This window comes from Lonchura striata, chromosome 3, assembly GCF_050655825.1.
Source record: "Lonchura striata isolate lonStrDom1 chromosome 3, ASM5065582v1, whole genome shotgun sequence".
In the NCBI taxonomy this organism is placed as follows: domain Eukaryota; kingdom Metazoa; phylum Chordata; class Aves; order Passeriformes; family Estrildidae; genus Lonchura; species Lonchura striata.
Window position 1 is genome coordinate 23,763,718 of NC_140705.1, and position 18,378 is coordinate 23,782,095.

Genomic DNA, 18,378 nt, shown 5'->3' on the forward strand with positions numbered 1-18,378 from the left:
ACCCAAACTGACCAAAGAGATATTCTAGACCATATGGCATCATGCTCAGTATATAAAGTGGGGGAAAGAAAAATGATGGGGGAGCATTTAGAGTGGTGGCATTTGTTTTCCCAAGTCCCTGTCACATGTGATGGGGCACTGCTCTCTTGAAGATGGCTGAACATCTGCCATGGGCAGCAGTGAATTAATTCCTTCTTTTGTTTTACTTGCATGTGTGGCCTTTGCTTTTTCCATTAACTGTTTTTATCTTGACCAACAGATTTTCTAGCTTTTACTTTTCAGATTCTCTCCCTGATCCCACAGATGGGGGGGGGGTGAGTGAGCAGCTGTGCAGGGCTTGGCTGCTGGCTGGTGTTAGACCGCAACATCATACAGCTAAATTCTACTTGCCTTTGAACAGTGTGGCTGCATCCTGCTTGTGGGACTTGTGGGCTGTTCCTGCAGAGTGCAGAGGAGCTTGAACTAGGGCCATGCAGGGAATAAGCTAACCATATGTTTTTGTACAAATATGTGACCAGACAGGTCATTTATGCTTTCCTTAGACTGTATCTGAGCCCCAAATGTTTTCTGCCTAAGGGGTAGGGCTAGGTATCCATTCCATGATTCCAAGTAACAAGTAATTCCATCAAAGTGTCTAGTTAGTATTAACAGTCTGTTAGAACAATGTTGCCCAGGATGTGGCCTTGTACCCATTAATCAGGTTATGAGACATCACTGGGAAAGTAGTCAGGGCATGAGAAAGAGCAACTAGAGATAGATTAATACACTACTTTAGTTAGATGATGTGAATCACTCCTGTTCAGAACAGGAGCATGGAGCAGAACAGCTGAAAATGCTGCTGCATACCAAAGTCAGCAGGAAACAGCAGGCTTTATGTTCTGCATAGTCAAGGCTGTTAGGTAGCCCTGTGAGAGGCCTCAGTCATCTCAGGAGAGACACTTACCTGTTCTGTGTGACTGCTGAGAGGGCTGGGCAGGCTTCACCCTACTGTCAAGGAACACAGTAACAGGGCTGCTGCTGGTCTGGTTGTCTCCTGTGCAATGCTACTGTGTTTGGAGGGCCCACCTAGAAAGCTGAAGACTTTAATTCAGTTGCACGTTCAGCCACTAACAGCCATCCCCAAGGAGGAGACCCCAGGCATGGACAAGGCTCCCACTGGAATAGGGCATGTGCTTGCTGGAGGCTGGGAATTTACCTGCTAGGGGACCTCTTCTAAGTTGCCAGTTCTCTACTCTACTAGTGACTGCTTGAATTCCAATCCAGCTTCCAATACCTGCCTCATAGCCTAAATTCTGTCCTTTCTACTATGCCTGCTTCCCAATTAACATTGAATTTTGTAAGAACATAATTTAGTCAGACCAGAAAGCCAGTGTTCTCTCCCTGGCAGATGTGGGTGCTTAGGAAAGGAACATAAGGAACAACTGGTACAAAATGGTCCTTCCCTGACTTATTTACTCCATTCCAGCATCCCATGGTTTTGGATTTCCTTGGCAATGGTAACCAGAACACTGAATATTAAGCTAGAGAATAACAATAATAGTAATGAGAATGATGATGATGCCATTATCTAAGTACTAGCCATATATTTAACATTAATTTGGCTGATCACTTGGAAGACCCTTCTATATTTTTACCTCTTGCACTGATCAGTTCCACAATTTACTTAGATGATTCAATCATGTTTATCCAGACACCTATTTTCAGGAGAACAATTTCTAAATTATTTTGTCTGCATCGTTATAGAAGACCTCCTGTTTTTCTCAAAATTTCCCTTTGGCCTTGGCCATCTCTTTCTCCATTTTATGTGTTTTGAGATTAGGTAGGAAGAACACTTGCACTGTGCAATGTGTATTATACATAGGTTTACAAATATGCACTGTTTTGTTCTCTGTGGTAGCAAAGTCCAATAAAAAGGCTGGAGAATTTCCATCCTTTCTTCTCTCTCCACCAGAGACTCTTTAAAAACTGTGTTAAGGAATTGGTTTCTCTGTGTGGAGATTGTGTATATGTAAACCCTCAGAGGCAGCAGCATATCTCTGTTGGGTCTGACTGAGATAGAGTTTGTTTGTCCCTCACTGTGCTGTGCTTGGCATCAGTGGCTGGAAGGGTGTTGATAACACACCAGTGTTTTGGCTACTGCTGAGCAGCACTGTCCCTGTAACATCCCTTCCCTTCCACCAAGGGGCTTCACCTGGAGCCTGTGGCAAAGGACCTCAGGAGAAAGCCAAGGTAGAGCACTAGGGTTTTGGAGCCAGTGTTATCAAGGATCAGAGGCCCAATATACTCCAGCTGAAAGAGCAATGTTAGCTGCCTATAAGCAGGTTTGAGCTGCCTCAGAAGTTGTTGGGACCAGAAACATGTCACCTCTTGGCACTGTGATTGCCTGTCCTACACTGGATGTTTAAAGGAAATGTTCCCTCAACACCTCACGCAACCAGTGCTACATGGAGTAAGTGGGTAGCATTGATTACACAGTGAGCTCAAATGGGAAAACCCTATTTCCCAGGAATCCTAGAAGATCTTAGGACTGGCCAGAAGCCAGAGATTTTGGAGCATTGCCTGAGAAAATGACTCATGCCCAAGATGCACCACCTTATAACTTCCACTTTCTGAGATGTGCACTAACAGCAAAGGTCTCATAATAACTTTGAAGCTAAGCCCTTCTAGAAAAACACAAAATGACCACTATTGCACTTGGTGGATAGCCTGTTGCTTTCATTCCAGAGTCCCTCAGTCTGGAATGGGACTTGAGCCTTGCTTGGTTTGGCCAGTGACTGGACCTACACAGGTCTCTTGGTGCTCCCCTCTGTTTGGAGAGGTGTGTGCTGAGATGCCTGGGAAACTTGGGAGGTCAAAAGGAGTCTGGAAGTCAGACCCTTGTAGAGGACAATAAATGAGGGTCTGATGCTTCAACCTATCTTGGGAAAAAATGTCACCATAAATGGACTTTTATCAGTCCTGATCTACACAAAACATTGCTGTAAGTCTGCAAAAGTCTAAGTTCCTGTTAGGATCAGTGGCACAACCAATGTGTGCCAGTTGCCAAAAGCTTCACCTGCTGTCCCATGGCTGACAGCCATCAGCACAGTGAACATTTGTCATGTTGGACCCAGCTGCTTCCCAGCCTCACCCTCTCTTCAACACCAAGTCCTGACATTTTGACTGAGGCCATTCCTGTTTTACCTCAGTGATGCTTCACTCTTTTTTGGTTTCTGTCTGCCACACAGAAAGAAGTAGGAGGGTGGAACCCCCAGCTTTTCTTGGGAAAAAGGAATTAGCTTTCTTAGGCTAGAAAGGGGCTGCCAGCTGTGTGTCCAAAACTGGTTCTGTGGGATCCAGACACAGAGCAGTTCCTGCCTGCTTCGCTGTGTGCCAAAGCTAATGAGGTAAGAATATTAAAGCATTCCGTGGCAATCACTTGATGGAAGGAGAGGCTCAGAATTAGAGAAGCTTTTTTTTTTTTTAAAGATAAAATTCTGCAAACAAAAAGGCCTTCCATCCCACATGCCAGATTTATCTTGCTTGGACCATCAGGTTTCACAGACACTACTAGACTCTCCCTGCTATCTAAATCTTCTCTGACTTTTTCCTGTTCTGCCCACTCTTAGGATAGCCTCCTGACTATCACCTCACTTCATTTAGGTGGGTTAACCCTTTGATTGGTTATTCTCAGCTTCTCACCACTTCTGTATGTCCTGCTGGTCTCCATTTCAGCTATTATCCTGTCTCTGAATAAATGCAGAATTTCCTTTGCCTGTCTCCTTGCAGAAAATTTACAACTCACTTTCTACACCAGACCTGTCTTCTTCTGCTTACACTGAAATCTGAGCTGCCAGATAAACTGAACTTGGACAAACTGGAGCTCCTTAGCACCTCCCTATTTTCCTTCTCTTTGTTTTTTGTTAACCATGAAAAGAAAAAAGCCACACACAAGCTTGTAACTTGTGCACTCTGTCCTGAAGTCTAGGCTGTGTAAGCCTTGCAGTCTTCTTTCATGATATTAAGTGATGAGGCATTTTAAGAGGACTATTGGGTGGCTCATGCCCATGTCTGGCTTCCCAGGCTTCTTGTGTCTCTTCCACCATCTGGGTAGTGGAAGCAGGCACAGCCTCCCATTCTGCATCCCATGGGTGTTGGGCTGCTGACATGGAGCTGCAGAAGGGCAGGCAGGCTAAAATCAGGAGGCAGAGCTTACTCAAGAACAAAAGCAGCAGTCAGACAAGAGACTCAACCACAGAGATGCACTATCTGGGGAGAGGAGGGGGCAGGAGGGGTGTGGTCCTGAAGGAGAAGGTAAGGCTGGCAGACATGGAAGTAAAGATGAAGCCAGCCTTTTCCGCTGGAAAACATCTTTATAGTTTCTCTTGACTAGGTTTAGCTTTGCTTCTTGGAGCTCCTGAGAACATTTTGACAGAGAAGCTGGGATATGCTGGGTACATATGATTCAGATTTTTTCCTTTCCTATCCCCACGGAAAACATCAGGCAAGTTTCAAAACTGGGAATATAGTGTTACATCAGTGTTTTCTGCCCCATTGAAATAGCTTTTGAAAGTAGCTGCTAAATCACCAGTTCCTGTTGTGGGGCCTATCATAGCTGCTGATCTCCAACTGGAAGTATGCCATGAAGGCACAGTGCTAGTGTTAGTGATTTCTGAAGTGTCTACAATGCCCTCTTGGAGGCACATGCCACCTGTGTGTCCCAGGACATAGCCCAGAGGTGTTTTTTCATGAAAAGTGTTGGAGAATCTCCAATCTGGCTGATTTTGAGCCAGTGGGCTCCACAAGTAAAAGTTGTTTACAAGGAAGTAGCTAAGACAAACCAACTTTATACATGTTCTGTATTTGTTGATGATAAAAGATAGGAAATGGGTGGGCAAGGCTGTCACTATGTCATCTCTGTCAAACTCTAGGCACAGCCAAGGAAAAGTTGTAAAGGCAGTGCAGTTTGATGATAAAATTTATCATAATGCCTTACACGTTAATTGCAATTAGAGCATCAGACTCACCACCTCACATCATCCTGTGGGCACTTCTAGACCTGCATTTGGTTGCCATATGTCAGCTGTGAGGTGTTGTAGCATGGCATTGCAACAGTAAATGTGCTTGGGACCAAAGTTTGGACACACTACAAAGCCCTGTTGGCTGCATCAGGACAAAAGGAGATAAACCCCCCCTTTTAGGATGAAAACAGGGCTGGAAACAGTTAACCACTTTGCTGATGTCCTGACAACTGGTGTGCCTAACAGATGATCCCCTCTGGAAAGTGTGGTCCTGGAGGAATTGTTCCTCTTCTCAGAGAGCAGCTTGCTGTGGTGTATCTTGAAAACCAATACAGAGCTTTGTACAAACATGAGTACAGAAGGTGCTCAGTGAGAAACACAGGAGCTGGCTGGGATTTTCCCTGGATGCTCATGTACAGTTGTAATCCTCTAAGTTTCCTTTCTGTTCTGTGGATTTTGATTTTCTGAGGCAGGATGAGAAATGTTTTGTCCTAGCACTGTGTTCAGGACAAGCATCACACTATCAGTTGAAAGCAAGGCCAAATGTGCCATGTTTCTGGAAGACAAGAGTCACAGCCGGAGGGACTGAAGTGGGATGCCTGGCTACCTTCTCCCTTCCTGTGCCACCTCTTTGAGTCCCTGTGACCTGAGTGGGAATAGCCAAATACCGATGACACCACATGTGCTGTGATGAGTGGGAAGTGGAAAGTCAGAATGAATATCCAGGGGTATGTGGGCACCCCCTTCTGGAGCTCTGCTTTTCACATGCATCTCTAAAGACAGCTGCATACCTTTCCCACAAGAAGCTGTGGGATGTGTGCCAATTGGGCTGCACTGAAAGTAAAGGGAAAAAGACAAAAATCTGAAATAGGTTATTTTATGCCACTCTCTAAGGAGACCCAGGCAGATTTTTTTTAAAGAGTGAGTGAAGTTTATTGTCTAGAAATGATTATTTTAGGAGCAAGAGCAAACTGCATTTAAAAGGGGTATTCATCTTCACCTCACACAGTTGTTTAGGATATATCATGTCCAGAAGCACTGGAATATTGCATGTTTTAATTTGGACTATGGCAGTTCTGCTCCCAGCAATTGTGTGGCTAAACCAAATGTTGGAAAGGGACATGCTGGTCTGAACTGCTCTTTAAACACACACACAGATCTGCCCTGCTTATAGGACACCTACAAAGCACATCCGCCTGGAGGGCTCCCAGCTGGGGTGTCCCCAGGCATCCCCACCACTGGCTTCACTGCTGTTTGCCCCTTCCCAGTGGGATTGCAGCAGGGATGGAGTGCTCTGCTGTGTGACCCCACCAGGAAGAGTTCATGGGTTAACCTGTGTGTAGCAACTTGGGCATAAATCCACAGAGGATTTGGACCTGGAATACCATCATTTTCCCCTTTATTGGGCCAAGAACGGCTGTTTTCTCTTCCAGCTCACTGCAGTGCCTCTTACCTTAGGAGGACACTGAGGGCTGGCCTTGGCCTTAGCAATGAGCTTTGTCCTACCTCATCACCGTGCCTTGAGCGCACCCCAGCGAGGACCCTGCCTGGCTTTCTGCTCTCTGTGCCAAGGTTATTTCATTTTGCTGGCAATGGTCATGCTGCCAAAGCCCAGGCATCACATCGGAGTTTATATTGCATTGCTCTGGTTCACCCTGCCAGGGTGAGAAATTGCAGGCAGAAGTGGCTTGTACTCAGTAGTCCAGTTTGTGTCTGAGACAGAGTACAAGAGCCACATCTCCTGCTCTCCACAGTCTGGGGGGTGTGGAGAGCTGGCTGCCAGCTTGGCCTGCCTCCACTAACATCCCATGCCATCCTCTGTCCTACTGCTCTTTAGACTCAGATGCCTGTAGCTGATGCCAGTGGGATGAATAATGCACAGAAATGCTGCAGAATGGGATGAAAGGTAGGAAATGTGGGTGATGCCAAGTCTTGCTTCCCCTCAGCAGAGAGGTATTTTTTTTGCTGGAAGGCTTTCCTGTTTTTCATTAGGCAGCTGTGTGACGGTCTCTGGGCAAGGAGTCCCAGTCCCTTGCAGTGCCAAGAAAAACATTCTAAGTTCTTGGCCTCTGAATGCCCATGTGGTGAGTAAGTTGGCAAGGATTAGATGTCCAGCTCTGCCTGTGCATGCACAGATGGAAACAGACAGGAAGGAATATAGCCCAAGCTAGAAAATGGTTGAAGGAAAAGAAGAAACTTAACTGAAAAATGCTGGAGAACTTGAGGTCGTCTTGGCACAGATGCTTCCCCAGCACAAATCAAAGAGTATGGAGAAAAATGGAACCTCTCAGGATGGTAATAGGCTTCTCTCCTTCATTCTTTCCTCTTCCCTGCCCCCAGTCACCTCTTCTGAACATGACCTGCCAGAGCAACACACAGCAAGCAACTCCTCGCTGCCACACAGAGTGGCTGTAGTCAAGGCAGTGACAGTAAGGCACTCCTTAAGATCTTTCATCAAAATTTATACCATCACCCTGTACCATAAGATCTAAATCTGCTTACTTTTGATCTAATTGCATTTAATAGAAGCTTGGACTTTTTCCAGAGTAAGAACAATTGCTTTTGCTTAAATATTTTATAAGGTAGCATTTTTCTGGCCAGAACACAAAACTCTTAGAAGTCAATGATGAAGAGCCATCATGCACCAACACTTTTTTTTTTGAGCACAATGTGGCTTTGGTATTATTTTAACTTTTCTTCACTGGGAAGTGAAGTAAAATTTACTTTTTACTTTTTCACTTGTCAGCATGATTTTAGTTTTCCCTTTGTGTCATGTCACAGGGCTGTAACTTTGGAGTAACTTTGTGATACATAACTGAATTCAATGGCAAAATTAACACTGTTTTCAGAGACTGAGAGAAGAGTTCACAGCCATTTCTTGCTTAACATAAGCCATAGTATCTTGCCCAGTTGTTCAATTCATAAGCCAGCATTTACAGTTATAATTTTTTTAGGAAAGACATTGCTTTGTTCTAAGGGAGACACAATGCTGCTACACAAGCTGCAGAAACTTGCATTTACTGCTCCCACTGCTGTACAGAGAGAATCCTCATACTTGAGAGGGAATGGGCAGAAAGTGTTGTAGCCTGTAAAGCCATCCTGACTTTACCTGTCTAGGAGAATCTTACAAGGAATTTCCCATTTCTAAGGGAATCTTATTCCAGGGAAACTGTATTGGGTTTGAATGGCCCTGTTTTGGAATTGGGCGGGCTATAGGGGTAGCTTCTGTGAAAAGCTGCTGGAAGTTTCCTCCATGTGCAAGAGTCAATGACAGATGGCTCCAAGAAGGACCTGTCACTAGCCCACGTTGAGCCCATCATCAACAGTGGTAGTGTTTCTGAATAGTATTTTTAGAAAAAGGGAAAAAACAGCACATCATCACTCATCGGGAAGAGAGGAGTGAGAATATGTGTGAGAAACAACTCTGCAGACACCAAGGTTAGAGAAAGAGGAGGAGGTGGTGTTCCAGGTGACAGAGCTGAGATTCCCTTCAGACCATGGTGAGTCAGCCGTGCCCCTCCAGCCTATGAAGGTCCATGGTGGTGCAGAGATCCACCTGCAGCTCCTAGAAGAACCCCCAGAAAAGCAGATGGATACTCAAAGGAAGCTGTGATCCTGTGGGAAATCCACAATGGCATGGACTCCTGGCAAGACCTGTGGAGGGACGAAACCCAGGCTGGAGTGGACTTACATCACTCTGAGAAAGGCAAGCTGCTTGCACAGCTCTGTGCACACACAAAAGGAGACACATTTTAATGATGTAGACCATGCTAAAAGCATGGCTATAATAATCCAGAAACAAAGATGCTTGAACATAAATAGTCTGATGCAAGAGAAAACTCGAATCGGATTTCATAGTATCAAACTTCTGGAGATCACAATGGGATCTCTAACTGAAAACTGAGTGGAAGGCATGAAGTGTGTTACTGGGGCTGAACTGAGGCCAACACAATGATTGCTGAAAGTGCTGTGACTGATGCACAGTTAGTCTTTGGGCAAGGAATCAATCACAATTCACCTCAGGGGCCTAATACTTCTTCCCCTCCCTTTGCTCACATGATTGTTGGAAAGGTCATTTTTAATATGAAAGCACTTCATGACTGCAGAACCAGTCCTGTATCCATAGCCCAAAGAAGTTTCTAATGCTCTCTGCAAAAGGCCAGCCAGGGCTTGAGAGTTGGACTAGGGTTTGCTTCTCTACCTCAGAGTGGGCACAGTCAGAACAGAGCCACCTCTATGTTGTATTCAAAGATAGTTGCAAAGCTTGCCCCCCATCCCTGCAGCAACTCTGCTTTGTGCTGGCAGCCTTCACACTATAAAGAACAGGCTGGATCACATACCTGAGCTCTCCATCTAGTGAATGTACAATGCTTAGACACTGCAACCACGTGTGTCTCAAAAAACAGAACCAGCTCTGTGTTTGATCTCACTCATCCCTTCTGGAAACATGCACACAAGAAATCAGGAGGGAAACTTCCAGCCACAACTTTTAAGGCATCATGACAAAATGTTCTCTAAGTTACAGGACACACAGTTATCCAGAAGGGTGATTCAGTGTCTACTGAAAGGGAATAAGGACATGTATTGAAGCAGTACCAGCAGAAAAGCATTCCAATTATTTTTAAGCATTTTCCAAGCATAGTGGCTCATGCTGTGCAATCAGACAGATGCTACTTTAACAATAGCAAAGACTTCTTTGCTGTAGGAATGTCAGACCATTTGTCTGAATCCTGAGAAGCTCCACTGTGAACAAAGTAAGTCTGGGTGAGTTGTACCTGCCAGGTATGCAACTCCTCCTTTTTTGAATCTAAAAATGTGGGTTCAAGCCATGCAAGTGACCAACACGTACTGCAAGTTTTATTTTTATTTCCGTATTACAGAAACTAAATTAGCATATACCTACATCTTAATTAAAACAAATTCACCACTGCAGAGAAAGAGTATTCTTTTTATTCTCTAAAGCACACCTGTGAACACAGAATGAAGTGTAATTCAGTAGATAAAAGCTTCTTGGTGCACTTCTCACTGCAGTTCCTCCATTAGTTCTTTTAAAAAAATCATTAGATTTTAGATATTTTTATATGCTTCCATTAAGCTTTGCATCTTCTACCCCTAATGCAATTCACTTTTAGAAATCAGTTAAGAAGCTAAATCAAAAAGGCCCCTTAAGTTTGCTTAATTTACAGATGCAATAGCTGAATTTAAATAGATTACAGTCACTTCTAGCACCAGCTTCCAATACGAAGGATTAGTGCGTTCCAAAATTTCTCTTTAAACTGTTTTCTGGAGGGGATTAAGTGGTCCATAACTACAGCTATGTAGGTAACCCCAGCCACCTGCATAAATTACCTTATAGAAAATAAACATACTGACAAAAATATTTATAATTAAATGACAAAATGAGAAACTCAACCTCCAGTAAGAATGGACAGAAATTTGGTTTTGTGCTGTACTGTCGATTATGGGAACAGCAGCAGTGTGGGAGAAGAGCAGTCAAGCAGGCTGAAGTCCAGAGTAGGTGTCTCTGGTTCCTTTGTGAAGAGAGCCGTATGTCCAGCTCCTATCTCCTCCTCCCTTTCAACATATCTCCTGTTACTACTTTTTTGTGAAATTTTTGGGCAGATTTTATGAACTGAGACAGCATACATCTTATTTCAGAGGGGAAGAAAATAACTGCATCTGCAGATAGGTTGACTTGCATTATCTGAATAAAGACAGATCTGTTCCTCTGAGTCTTACAGTTTACAAGTGGATGAAGGTCTTGTGGCAACTGAGAAACTACTGTAAGATTAATAACTTGGATGCACATATATTTGTCTGTTCTTACATACTTTCAAAACCCAAATGGAAGGAAGAAGTATCTGGGATTCAGGTAGATCCAGAAGGATATTTTTTTCTTACACAATAAGGTAAATTACTTAGCACATTCCAGGTTAAAAAAATTACAGTAAACATTCAGTAACTGGAATGCATATAATATACAAGTACCATTACATTTACAAAGCTGTTCATGACAATTTTTCTTTCTATATTAAGCATAAAAAAGTTACAAGCTAATTCACAATAACCTTAGTTACAATGTTATTAAAATACGTTGATGTTAATCATAAAAATATTTTACTATTTACAAGTATATTGTATAAACCTTAACAATAAGAATATGCCTATTTTAGGATGCCTTAAATGAATATTTTAGATTGGCCCATTTTATAGTGCAGTATCCCTGTTTTGGTCTTCACACCATGAAACTGTACCAGATTCACAGTATCTTTGCTAGTGCTTTGCTAAAAGGCTTAATATTTTTTATTATTTAAGAAGCATTCATTCGTTAATTCATTACAAAGAATCAGTTTTATTTCCACTTTGTTTCTTATTAAATCCTACCCCCAATAGTTCAGGACACTCTGCCTGGCCTTGAGCGATTTGGTTGCATTTCCACATAAGGCTGTAATTCATTTCATCAGTTATCACACTGTCTTGCTTGTAGTCCGGGTGCTGTGCGATGAATTCCCTCATCCATCGAGCAACTGTCATTAGTTCTCCTGGGGTAAGAGGAAATTAAATTTCTGTTTATACATCTAATTTAGCAGTGGAACACTTAAGAGTTCTGTGCACTATATACACAATTAATGAGTAGTCCGTGCTTTCATGAGAAACACATTCCTACACTTTTTGGTTTTTAATTGTGGCTAAACTGCAGGCACAATTAAGCTGACATATCCTTGATGGTCTAAAAGACACTTACCTGGTGCAATTTTCCAACTTTCAGATGTTCCAATGACATAATGCAGAGAGAAGTAGCACCTGAAACAGGTGCTACCAACAGATTGTACAACAAAAGGTCTTAAACACTTCCTTTAACATAATCTGGCTGAGATGAATCAGCAAACACCTCTGCACTACTACATTTATATAAAATAAGTTTGTAGTTGATCTATCCAACTGAGCTGCCAGTTTTGATCAGTCAGTTTGGGCTTATTCTTTCTCCCTCTGGCAGCCACTCTAGCAAAAAATAGGCTGGTTCCTAATTATACTTCTGGTTTGTACACAGTGCCTCCGCTTCACTGCACAGTTCTTGGGTTGGTCAGCAGGTACCTAGGGGTCCCCAGCACCTTTGTAAAAGGTCACTGAATGACACACACCTCTTGCAGGAGACTGGTATCCCCATGAAGCTGCAGCTGGGGACTGGCTGGACACCAGTGTCCCAGCTGCTAAATCCTGCTCCACCATGCAGCACATGCAAACAAACCTTAACTACTACAAGTTTAAGGTAACTCTGACTGTTAAGACATTAAGATGGGCTGATGGGATGCTCAAAGAGCCTAGAAAAACTTTCATGGCTAGCTACCAGAACATCAGCTTCACTGTGAGAGTGGAAAGAGTCAAGGGCTGCCACTACAGAAGACTTTTGTTTAAGAATATTATAAAAAGCATGAAGGAACACACAAATAAAAAGAATCCAGGACCATTTAAAAATATCCTAGCAGTGGTTTTGAACAGATGTACACAAAGACAAATCAGAAAAATTGCGGAAAGTACCGGAAAGAAAAGCAGAATAAATAAAGTTACTAGAAATTAAAATGTGCTTCAAAAACCAGAAGTAATGTTTTAAAGGAATGAGGCTAGAGTTTACACTTCTACATAAGAGGGCAGGAAAAAAATTACCCAAGAGGCTTTATTTGTTGAAGGCACTAAAAACTCAACGTGAAAACTTTCTAACACCAATGAGAAGCAGGGGCCTGCAAGAAAGTCAGCGGAGGCAGGGATGAGCAGAGTGAAGCTTATGGAGAGACACGTTTGAGGTGCGAGCCGTGCAGGCGCGGGCAGCCCCAGCGCACGGCAACACGGACACCTAGTGGCCAGGCAGCCCAGGCACTGCCCTCCTGCCCGCCGCTCCCTGCACACCTTCACCGGCAGCACCGCCTGCAGCTCTCGGTACCGGAGTGTGGCACCACTCACTGACAAAAGGTGTGAGACACCTTCACGCAACGAGAGGCAAAGGGAATTGTAAGTTCAGGAGCAACAATATTCTGGAGAGGTCCACACAATAATGAATGCTGATGACAAGTGAGTAGATAAACATGATTCTACAACGCAGGAACAAGAAGGCATATAATGGAATAACTGTGAAGAGCATTTTAACATGAGAAACTACAGAATTAATTTTTTCAAAAAGCATATAATAGAACCGTGTCATTTCTTATTATATGACTTTAGGGGGAGCAAAAGTGCAACTGCTTAAAGAAAGGTAAGGCAGAGATCATGGAAATCACATCTGTGAATGCTCATCAAGCTCTCTGATTACTGCACTACAGGCAGCCAGGAGAGCACACCAGGACAAGGACCACTTGATGCTGCTACCATTGATATTTGGTGCTGGTCAGCAGCTGTGGCCTGCCTAGCAAATCTGTAGTCCCACTGAGTGGTGGCAGTCACACACCAGCTATAGAGAGACCAGGAGGGTAATACCTTGCTGTGCTGCAGGAGACGAGGTGACAGAAGCTACATGAATTATGCCAGGGCAAGGTTACAGCCACAGCAACTAAGGTGTCAGTGGTCTTAACTCATGAGTGCTGTGTTCACCATTTGAGAAATCTGAAAACTGGCCACTCTGTGTGGATATGACTCATACTAAACAAGCTGCAGATCAGGAACATTTAAGACCAAGAGTAAACTGGAATAATCCAAAGCTCACAACTGAGAAACATCATGGCACAGTAACACAATACCTATTGTTTTTTATTCTGTGAATTCTAGTTCTTAAGAAGTCTAATTTAAAAGTAATTTCAGTTTGTGAGATCTGAACTATAAACTACACTCTTATCTACCTCACACTCACAGCTTTTAGGTCTGTGTAAATAGAGGACCTGACTTTTGCAATAACTACAACTTTGCACCAGGTAGCAAAGTTTTTCTTTGGTGGGGAACAACTGCAGGTGGTCACTAGGCCTCAGGAAAAAGGCCTGCTGCAGTTATGGATTCCTTGTTTTCTCAAGACCATTTCTCTGAAGAAAAAAAAAACCACCCAAACAACAGACAAGGGAATGTCTAAAAACATGTTACCATTCTAAAGAACTGCTAAAGTAGTGAATTACCAGGTAAGACAAAATTCTGATTTTCACCTCAGCTTTGGAAAGGTCTTTACCTAGAAGCTCCTACAGCAATTTTCAAGAATTAAAAAGGAATGCAGCCCTTTAGTTTAAAACTTAGGGGTGGGGTGGAAGAGGGGTATTATGAGGATAAAATTACCATCTAGCTAAATTTACATCAATGCAGTTATAACAGGGGATATACACAGAAAAAGTCAAAAAGTTGCTGCAACCTGAGCTAAACACACAGTTCTGAATTAAGTTTAGCCTGTATCTTTTACTCATTATACTGCTGCATTTTAAGAAGAAACATAAACAGTTATTATACACCGGTCTTGAAAAACATTGCAACATGGGAAAGACTGTGGAAGAGCCTGCTCTGCTCTGCCTTGAAGGAGTTTGGCTACTTACAGAAGGACTTTTTTATCAGTGAGCTATAGTCTAGGTCCCATGGTCTAGCAGACCTGAGTTTACAGTCATGAATGTGTTGGAGCAGTAAGCTTTGGAGTCACACCAGTAATATCAGACAAGCTATCAGACCCAGCCTCAAATACTCTTACAACACTCAAGTGACAGGGCAAAGTGGACTAGTGTATGTTTAAACTACTACAAAGTGGACAGCCAATACAGTAGCAAAAGAAGCAGTAAATGGTGTTGAAAAGCAAAATTGAGGACTGGGCATATACTACCCTCTAAACCATGATTGTTACTCTATCAGTTACTCTGAATTTAAGTTCTAAAATGGATTATTAAACATTAAAGATCAAAAATAGGACAAGATTTAAGCCAGAGAACACACTCCAGTCCTTTGCTCTAATGATTCAACAGCTAACGAGACATCCACAGGTCCCATCAGTCTTATCCAATTGAAAGTAGAAAAATGCCAATAAAGTCAGTGTCCAAAAATATCAAACATACCAGAGGCTCTCTTTTTTATTAGCTTCAGATAGTTTAGGATGGTGCATCTTGTATCCACATCCACTTCCATATTTTCAAGATAGGAATTCAAAATTGGGATCAAACCAGGAAAGACTCCTTCCTGTGTAAGAGAACAGAATCAGTATAAAGCACATTCAGTCTGGTTTCTGGGAGGGTAGAATATAATGTGTTCCAGGTAGAAGAGACTATTACCTTCCCATTGATAATTGTGTCAATGCTCATTAAGGTGTACTCTTCTGTGTCGGTGCCTGTCCCATTCTGTGCAGAGCCACATCCATCCAAAACAGCATTTCCACCTTCACATGTGACAAAGGGAAAGGGAAAAAAAATGGTTAAAAGGCAAGATGTGCTAAACATCCACAACAATGTTAGTCAGATTAGTTGATGTGATACCTTTGCATATATCTTTTCTGAAGTAAAACATTCCCTGTCGTACAGCATCTCTTTTCTGGGCCACCTTCATGTTTTCATCCACCTGGCAAAAGAAGTCTTTCAGAGATCTGTGACATTTTAGAAAAGTAGGATTCTACCAAAGTGTCACATTTGTGTTTTGTAAGTTGAAATATCTACTATATTCCTTACTATTTCATCACACAAGGTCAAACTGTGAGGCTAAGTTTTATTTAATTCTTCAGTGTCCACGACAAACCCACCAACAGATGACATTTTATGAAACTGGCTCTCCAGTAGAATAGATAATGGCATCATGTTAGAACATGCTATGCTAATTTAAATTTGGATGAAAACACAGGAACAGTTGCAATTAACAGGTTACATTCCTTCTGGCAGATTTCTTTGCATATTTAAGATGCAATTTAAATACCTATGGAAGAAGAAAATGTAAATTTCCCTAGCCATAATTTGCTGCTTTTATTAACAAAATCATCACTGTCTTTAGAAGAATTATCACTGTATTAAACAAACTTCCAGAAATAGCATTCTGTTTCTGTAAGTTTGTATGGGAATTGTATCTGTTCCATCCCAAACATGTTAGATATTTAAACTTGTTTTGCTAGCAAAACAGTTTTAAATTCCAAGCTTTTCAGAAGTCCTCCAAACTACAACGTTTGTTCTGCAAATGACATAAACATTGCTCTGTCTTTCTGGATGGAATATTTTGTCCAAGTTCTTTGGTTGGTGTGTTCTCAGGGAATTAATTACCATCATACAGCTTCTGGACATTAGCTTTATCACACTGTCTTCAGAAAAAGAGATATAATTTGCTGAATTCTTTGTCTGATATTTCTAAAGGCTATGTGAAATCTTCACTTCTTACCTTTCAAAGCTTTGTTTTCAATTCATTTTATATTATGAAACCTATTTACACAACAGGTTGTTTTGGAAGTTTGAAACAACTCCAGTCCCAGCTGATGAGCGTTCAACCACATTCAATCAGACAGCCATGATTAGTGTGAGATTAGCCCAATAACCCCTATTATTTTATTTGAAAGAGGCAGGCTTACCAATGGTTGTGCAATTCTTTGTTGCATTACCTACCAAATTGCTTGGCAAGCTCAAGCAATTTTAAGCCCCCCAGCCCTCCAGTTCTGTTCAGGCTCTTTCAGCACCTGATCTCTTATTCACTCTTAACTGGGAGTTAAAATTTTTGTGGTTTTGAGACAGTCAAATAACAATCTAATGATGTAATCTGCTAAATTGCTACATTATTCATGGAGTCTGAAATCCCTGACATCTCTTTCTAGAAGTCATACCAAATCATACCATGTATGTATGGTATGATTACTGTAAATTTACAACTTCAGTATTTTCCTCCAGTTTAACTAAAAAAACAATATGAAAAGCCACAGGATACTATGGCTATGCTGGATTTTCCAGCATAGTGTCAAAAGCCTTCGGCCTTACAAGATCTTTTTTAAAGCTACCTATAACAGCACAGGAATATCCATCTAAAAAGACATTTTTTGGTCAAGTGCCTCAGAAAAAGGACATGCAGGGACAGTTTCACACAAAACAGTTCAGCAATTGTGAGGGCATGATTAAGGAAAAAGTACATTTTGCATAGCTTGTCTGTCTAAAGACACAGTTGTGGCCAGAATCAGCAGTATTTGTTTCCCCTAAAATACTGTGTAACACTAAAAGCATGCTGAACTCTTCCTTCCCCCCCCACTAGATACAAACAAAACACAGAATATGAGACAACACAGGCAACATTCATGTTAAGATAAGTCTAAAGATTTTCTTTTGAGTTCCACATATTTCCCCCTGTATGTAAAATGGGGGAAACATAGCCTTTCCCAGACTCAAAACAGCATTGCGACCATATTTCTCAGCAGTCTGATGCTAGGCATCGCAGAAATTCCTACAGCATTTGTCTATGTTTAATTCCATGAGACAGCAGTAAAATATTTATTTAATACTGTAGAGTTTAAATTAATTCAAAGTACTGGTACAGATGAAAACTAACTGAAAGATAAAAATGACTGTTCTGTAAGTGGTCAAATATTATTTCCTAGCTTGCAGGAGATAAAAATCAGACTTGATGCATTACATTTAGCTCTAACAAATCTGATCTTTCACACCTACCTTGGACAAAGGAATGAGAAAATCCAGTTTATAGGACAGAATCACTCTGGTTAGCAATACCACAAACACAACATATGCAGAGTTTTCAAAGTCTGTTAACTGGACCTAGACATGAAAGGAGTAGGGATTCAATTACTTTAGTGGGAACAGAGATGCAAGGACAGTCTGGAACAGTCTGACTCAGATGTTCATGCTGGCACTTGTGTTCACACACACCGAACTCGCCAAGGGGTGATCCACACACGCAGTCACCAGCACTGACTTCCAGTGCACAAAGCACACACACGCTTCAACAAACCCAACCCTGCAATTCAATGCAGAGCACACTTGTGCTTCTAAAGACTAATAACCTGCACCTTCAGGATCTCTAATTACAGAAATATAGTAGCTTTTAAATTTCCACTCTAAAAGGATTGAATTCAGAGCTTTGAAACAGACAACTACAGAGTAAAAGCACTTGTGAAAAAAACAAAACTGTGACAGCGGAATTGTTCAGTACCAGGAAATGTACTAGAGAAATACAGTCTCTAGAAGCTAAATGGGGCTTTGTTTATTGCTGCTTTAATACCAGCCTAATTCCTTTCCCCATCACCCCAAATCCATTAGCATGCATTGATGTACTGCAGTGGATTCTCCTGTCAGTTACATTCCCACAGTCCATGCCTGATTAAATACTGCTGTCCACTTCACTTGCATCTAGCAAATCAAAGGGGAGAAAATACAGCACAAGTAACAGGAGTTTGATACTGGATGGCAGAATGCCTGGTACTTTTCCACTTAAAAGGAAATGTGCTCTTGTACATACT

The 18,378-nt window shown here is 42.0% G+C and overlaps 1 protein-coding gene across 4 annotated transcripts in view; it reads right to left on the reverse strand.

Annotated features, from left to right (window-relative positions):
- Positions 1 to 9,846: 9,846 nt before the first annotated feature.
- Positions 9,847 to 18,378, reverse strand: part of GCLC (glutamate-cysteine ligase catalytic subunit) — a 36,656-nt gene continuing 28,124 nt past the window's right edge. For 2 of the 4 annotated variants that reach the window (XM_085574610.1, XM_021551289.3), the window contains 5 exons: positions 17,573 to 17,677; positions 15,422 to 15,503; positions 15,221 to 15,324; positions 15,008 to 15,128; positions 9,847 to 11,542 (listed from right to left, as the gene is read on the reverse strand). In XM_085574610.1, the coding sequence (XP_085430736.1) occupies positions 11,337 to 11,542; positions 15,008 to 15,128; positions 15,221 to 15,324; positions 15,422 to 15,503; positions 17,573 to 17,677 (618 nt within the window). In that variant the 3' untranslated portion in view covers positions 9,847 to 11,336. The remainder of the gene's footprint in view (positions 11,543 to 15,007; positions 15,129 to 15,220; positions 15,325 to 15,421; positions 15,504 to 17,572; positions 17,678 to 18,378) is intronic. The other 2 variants (XM_085574611.1, XM_085574609.1) reach the window with 1 other exon arrangement.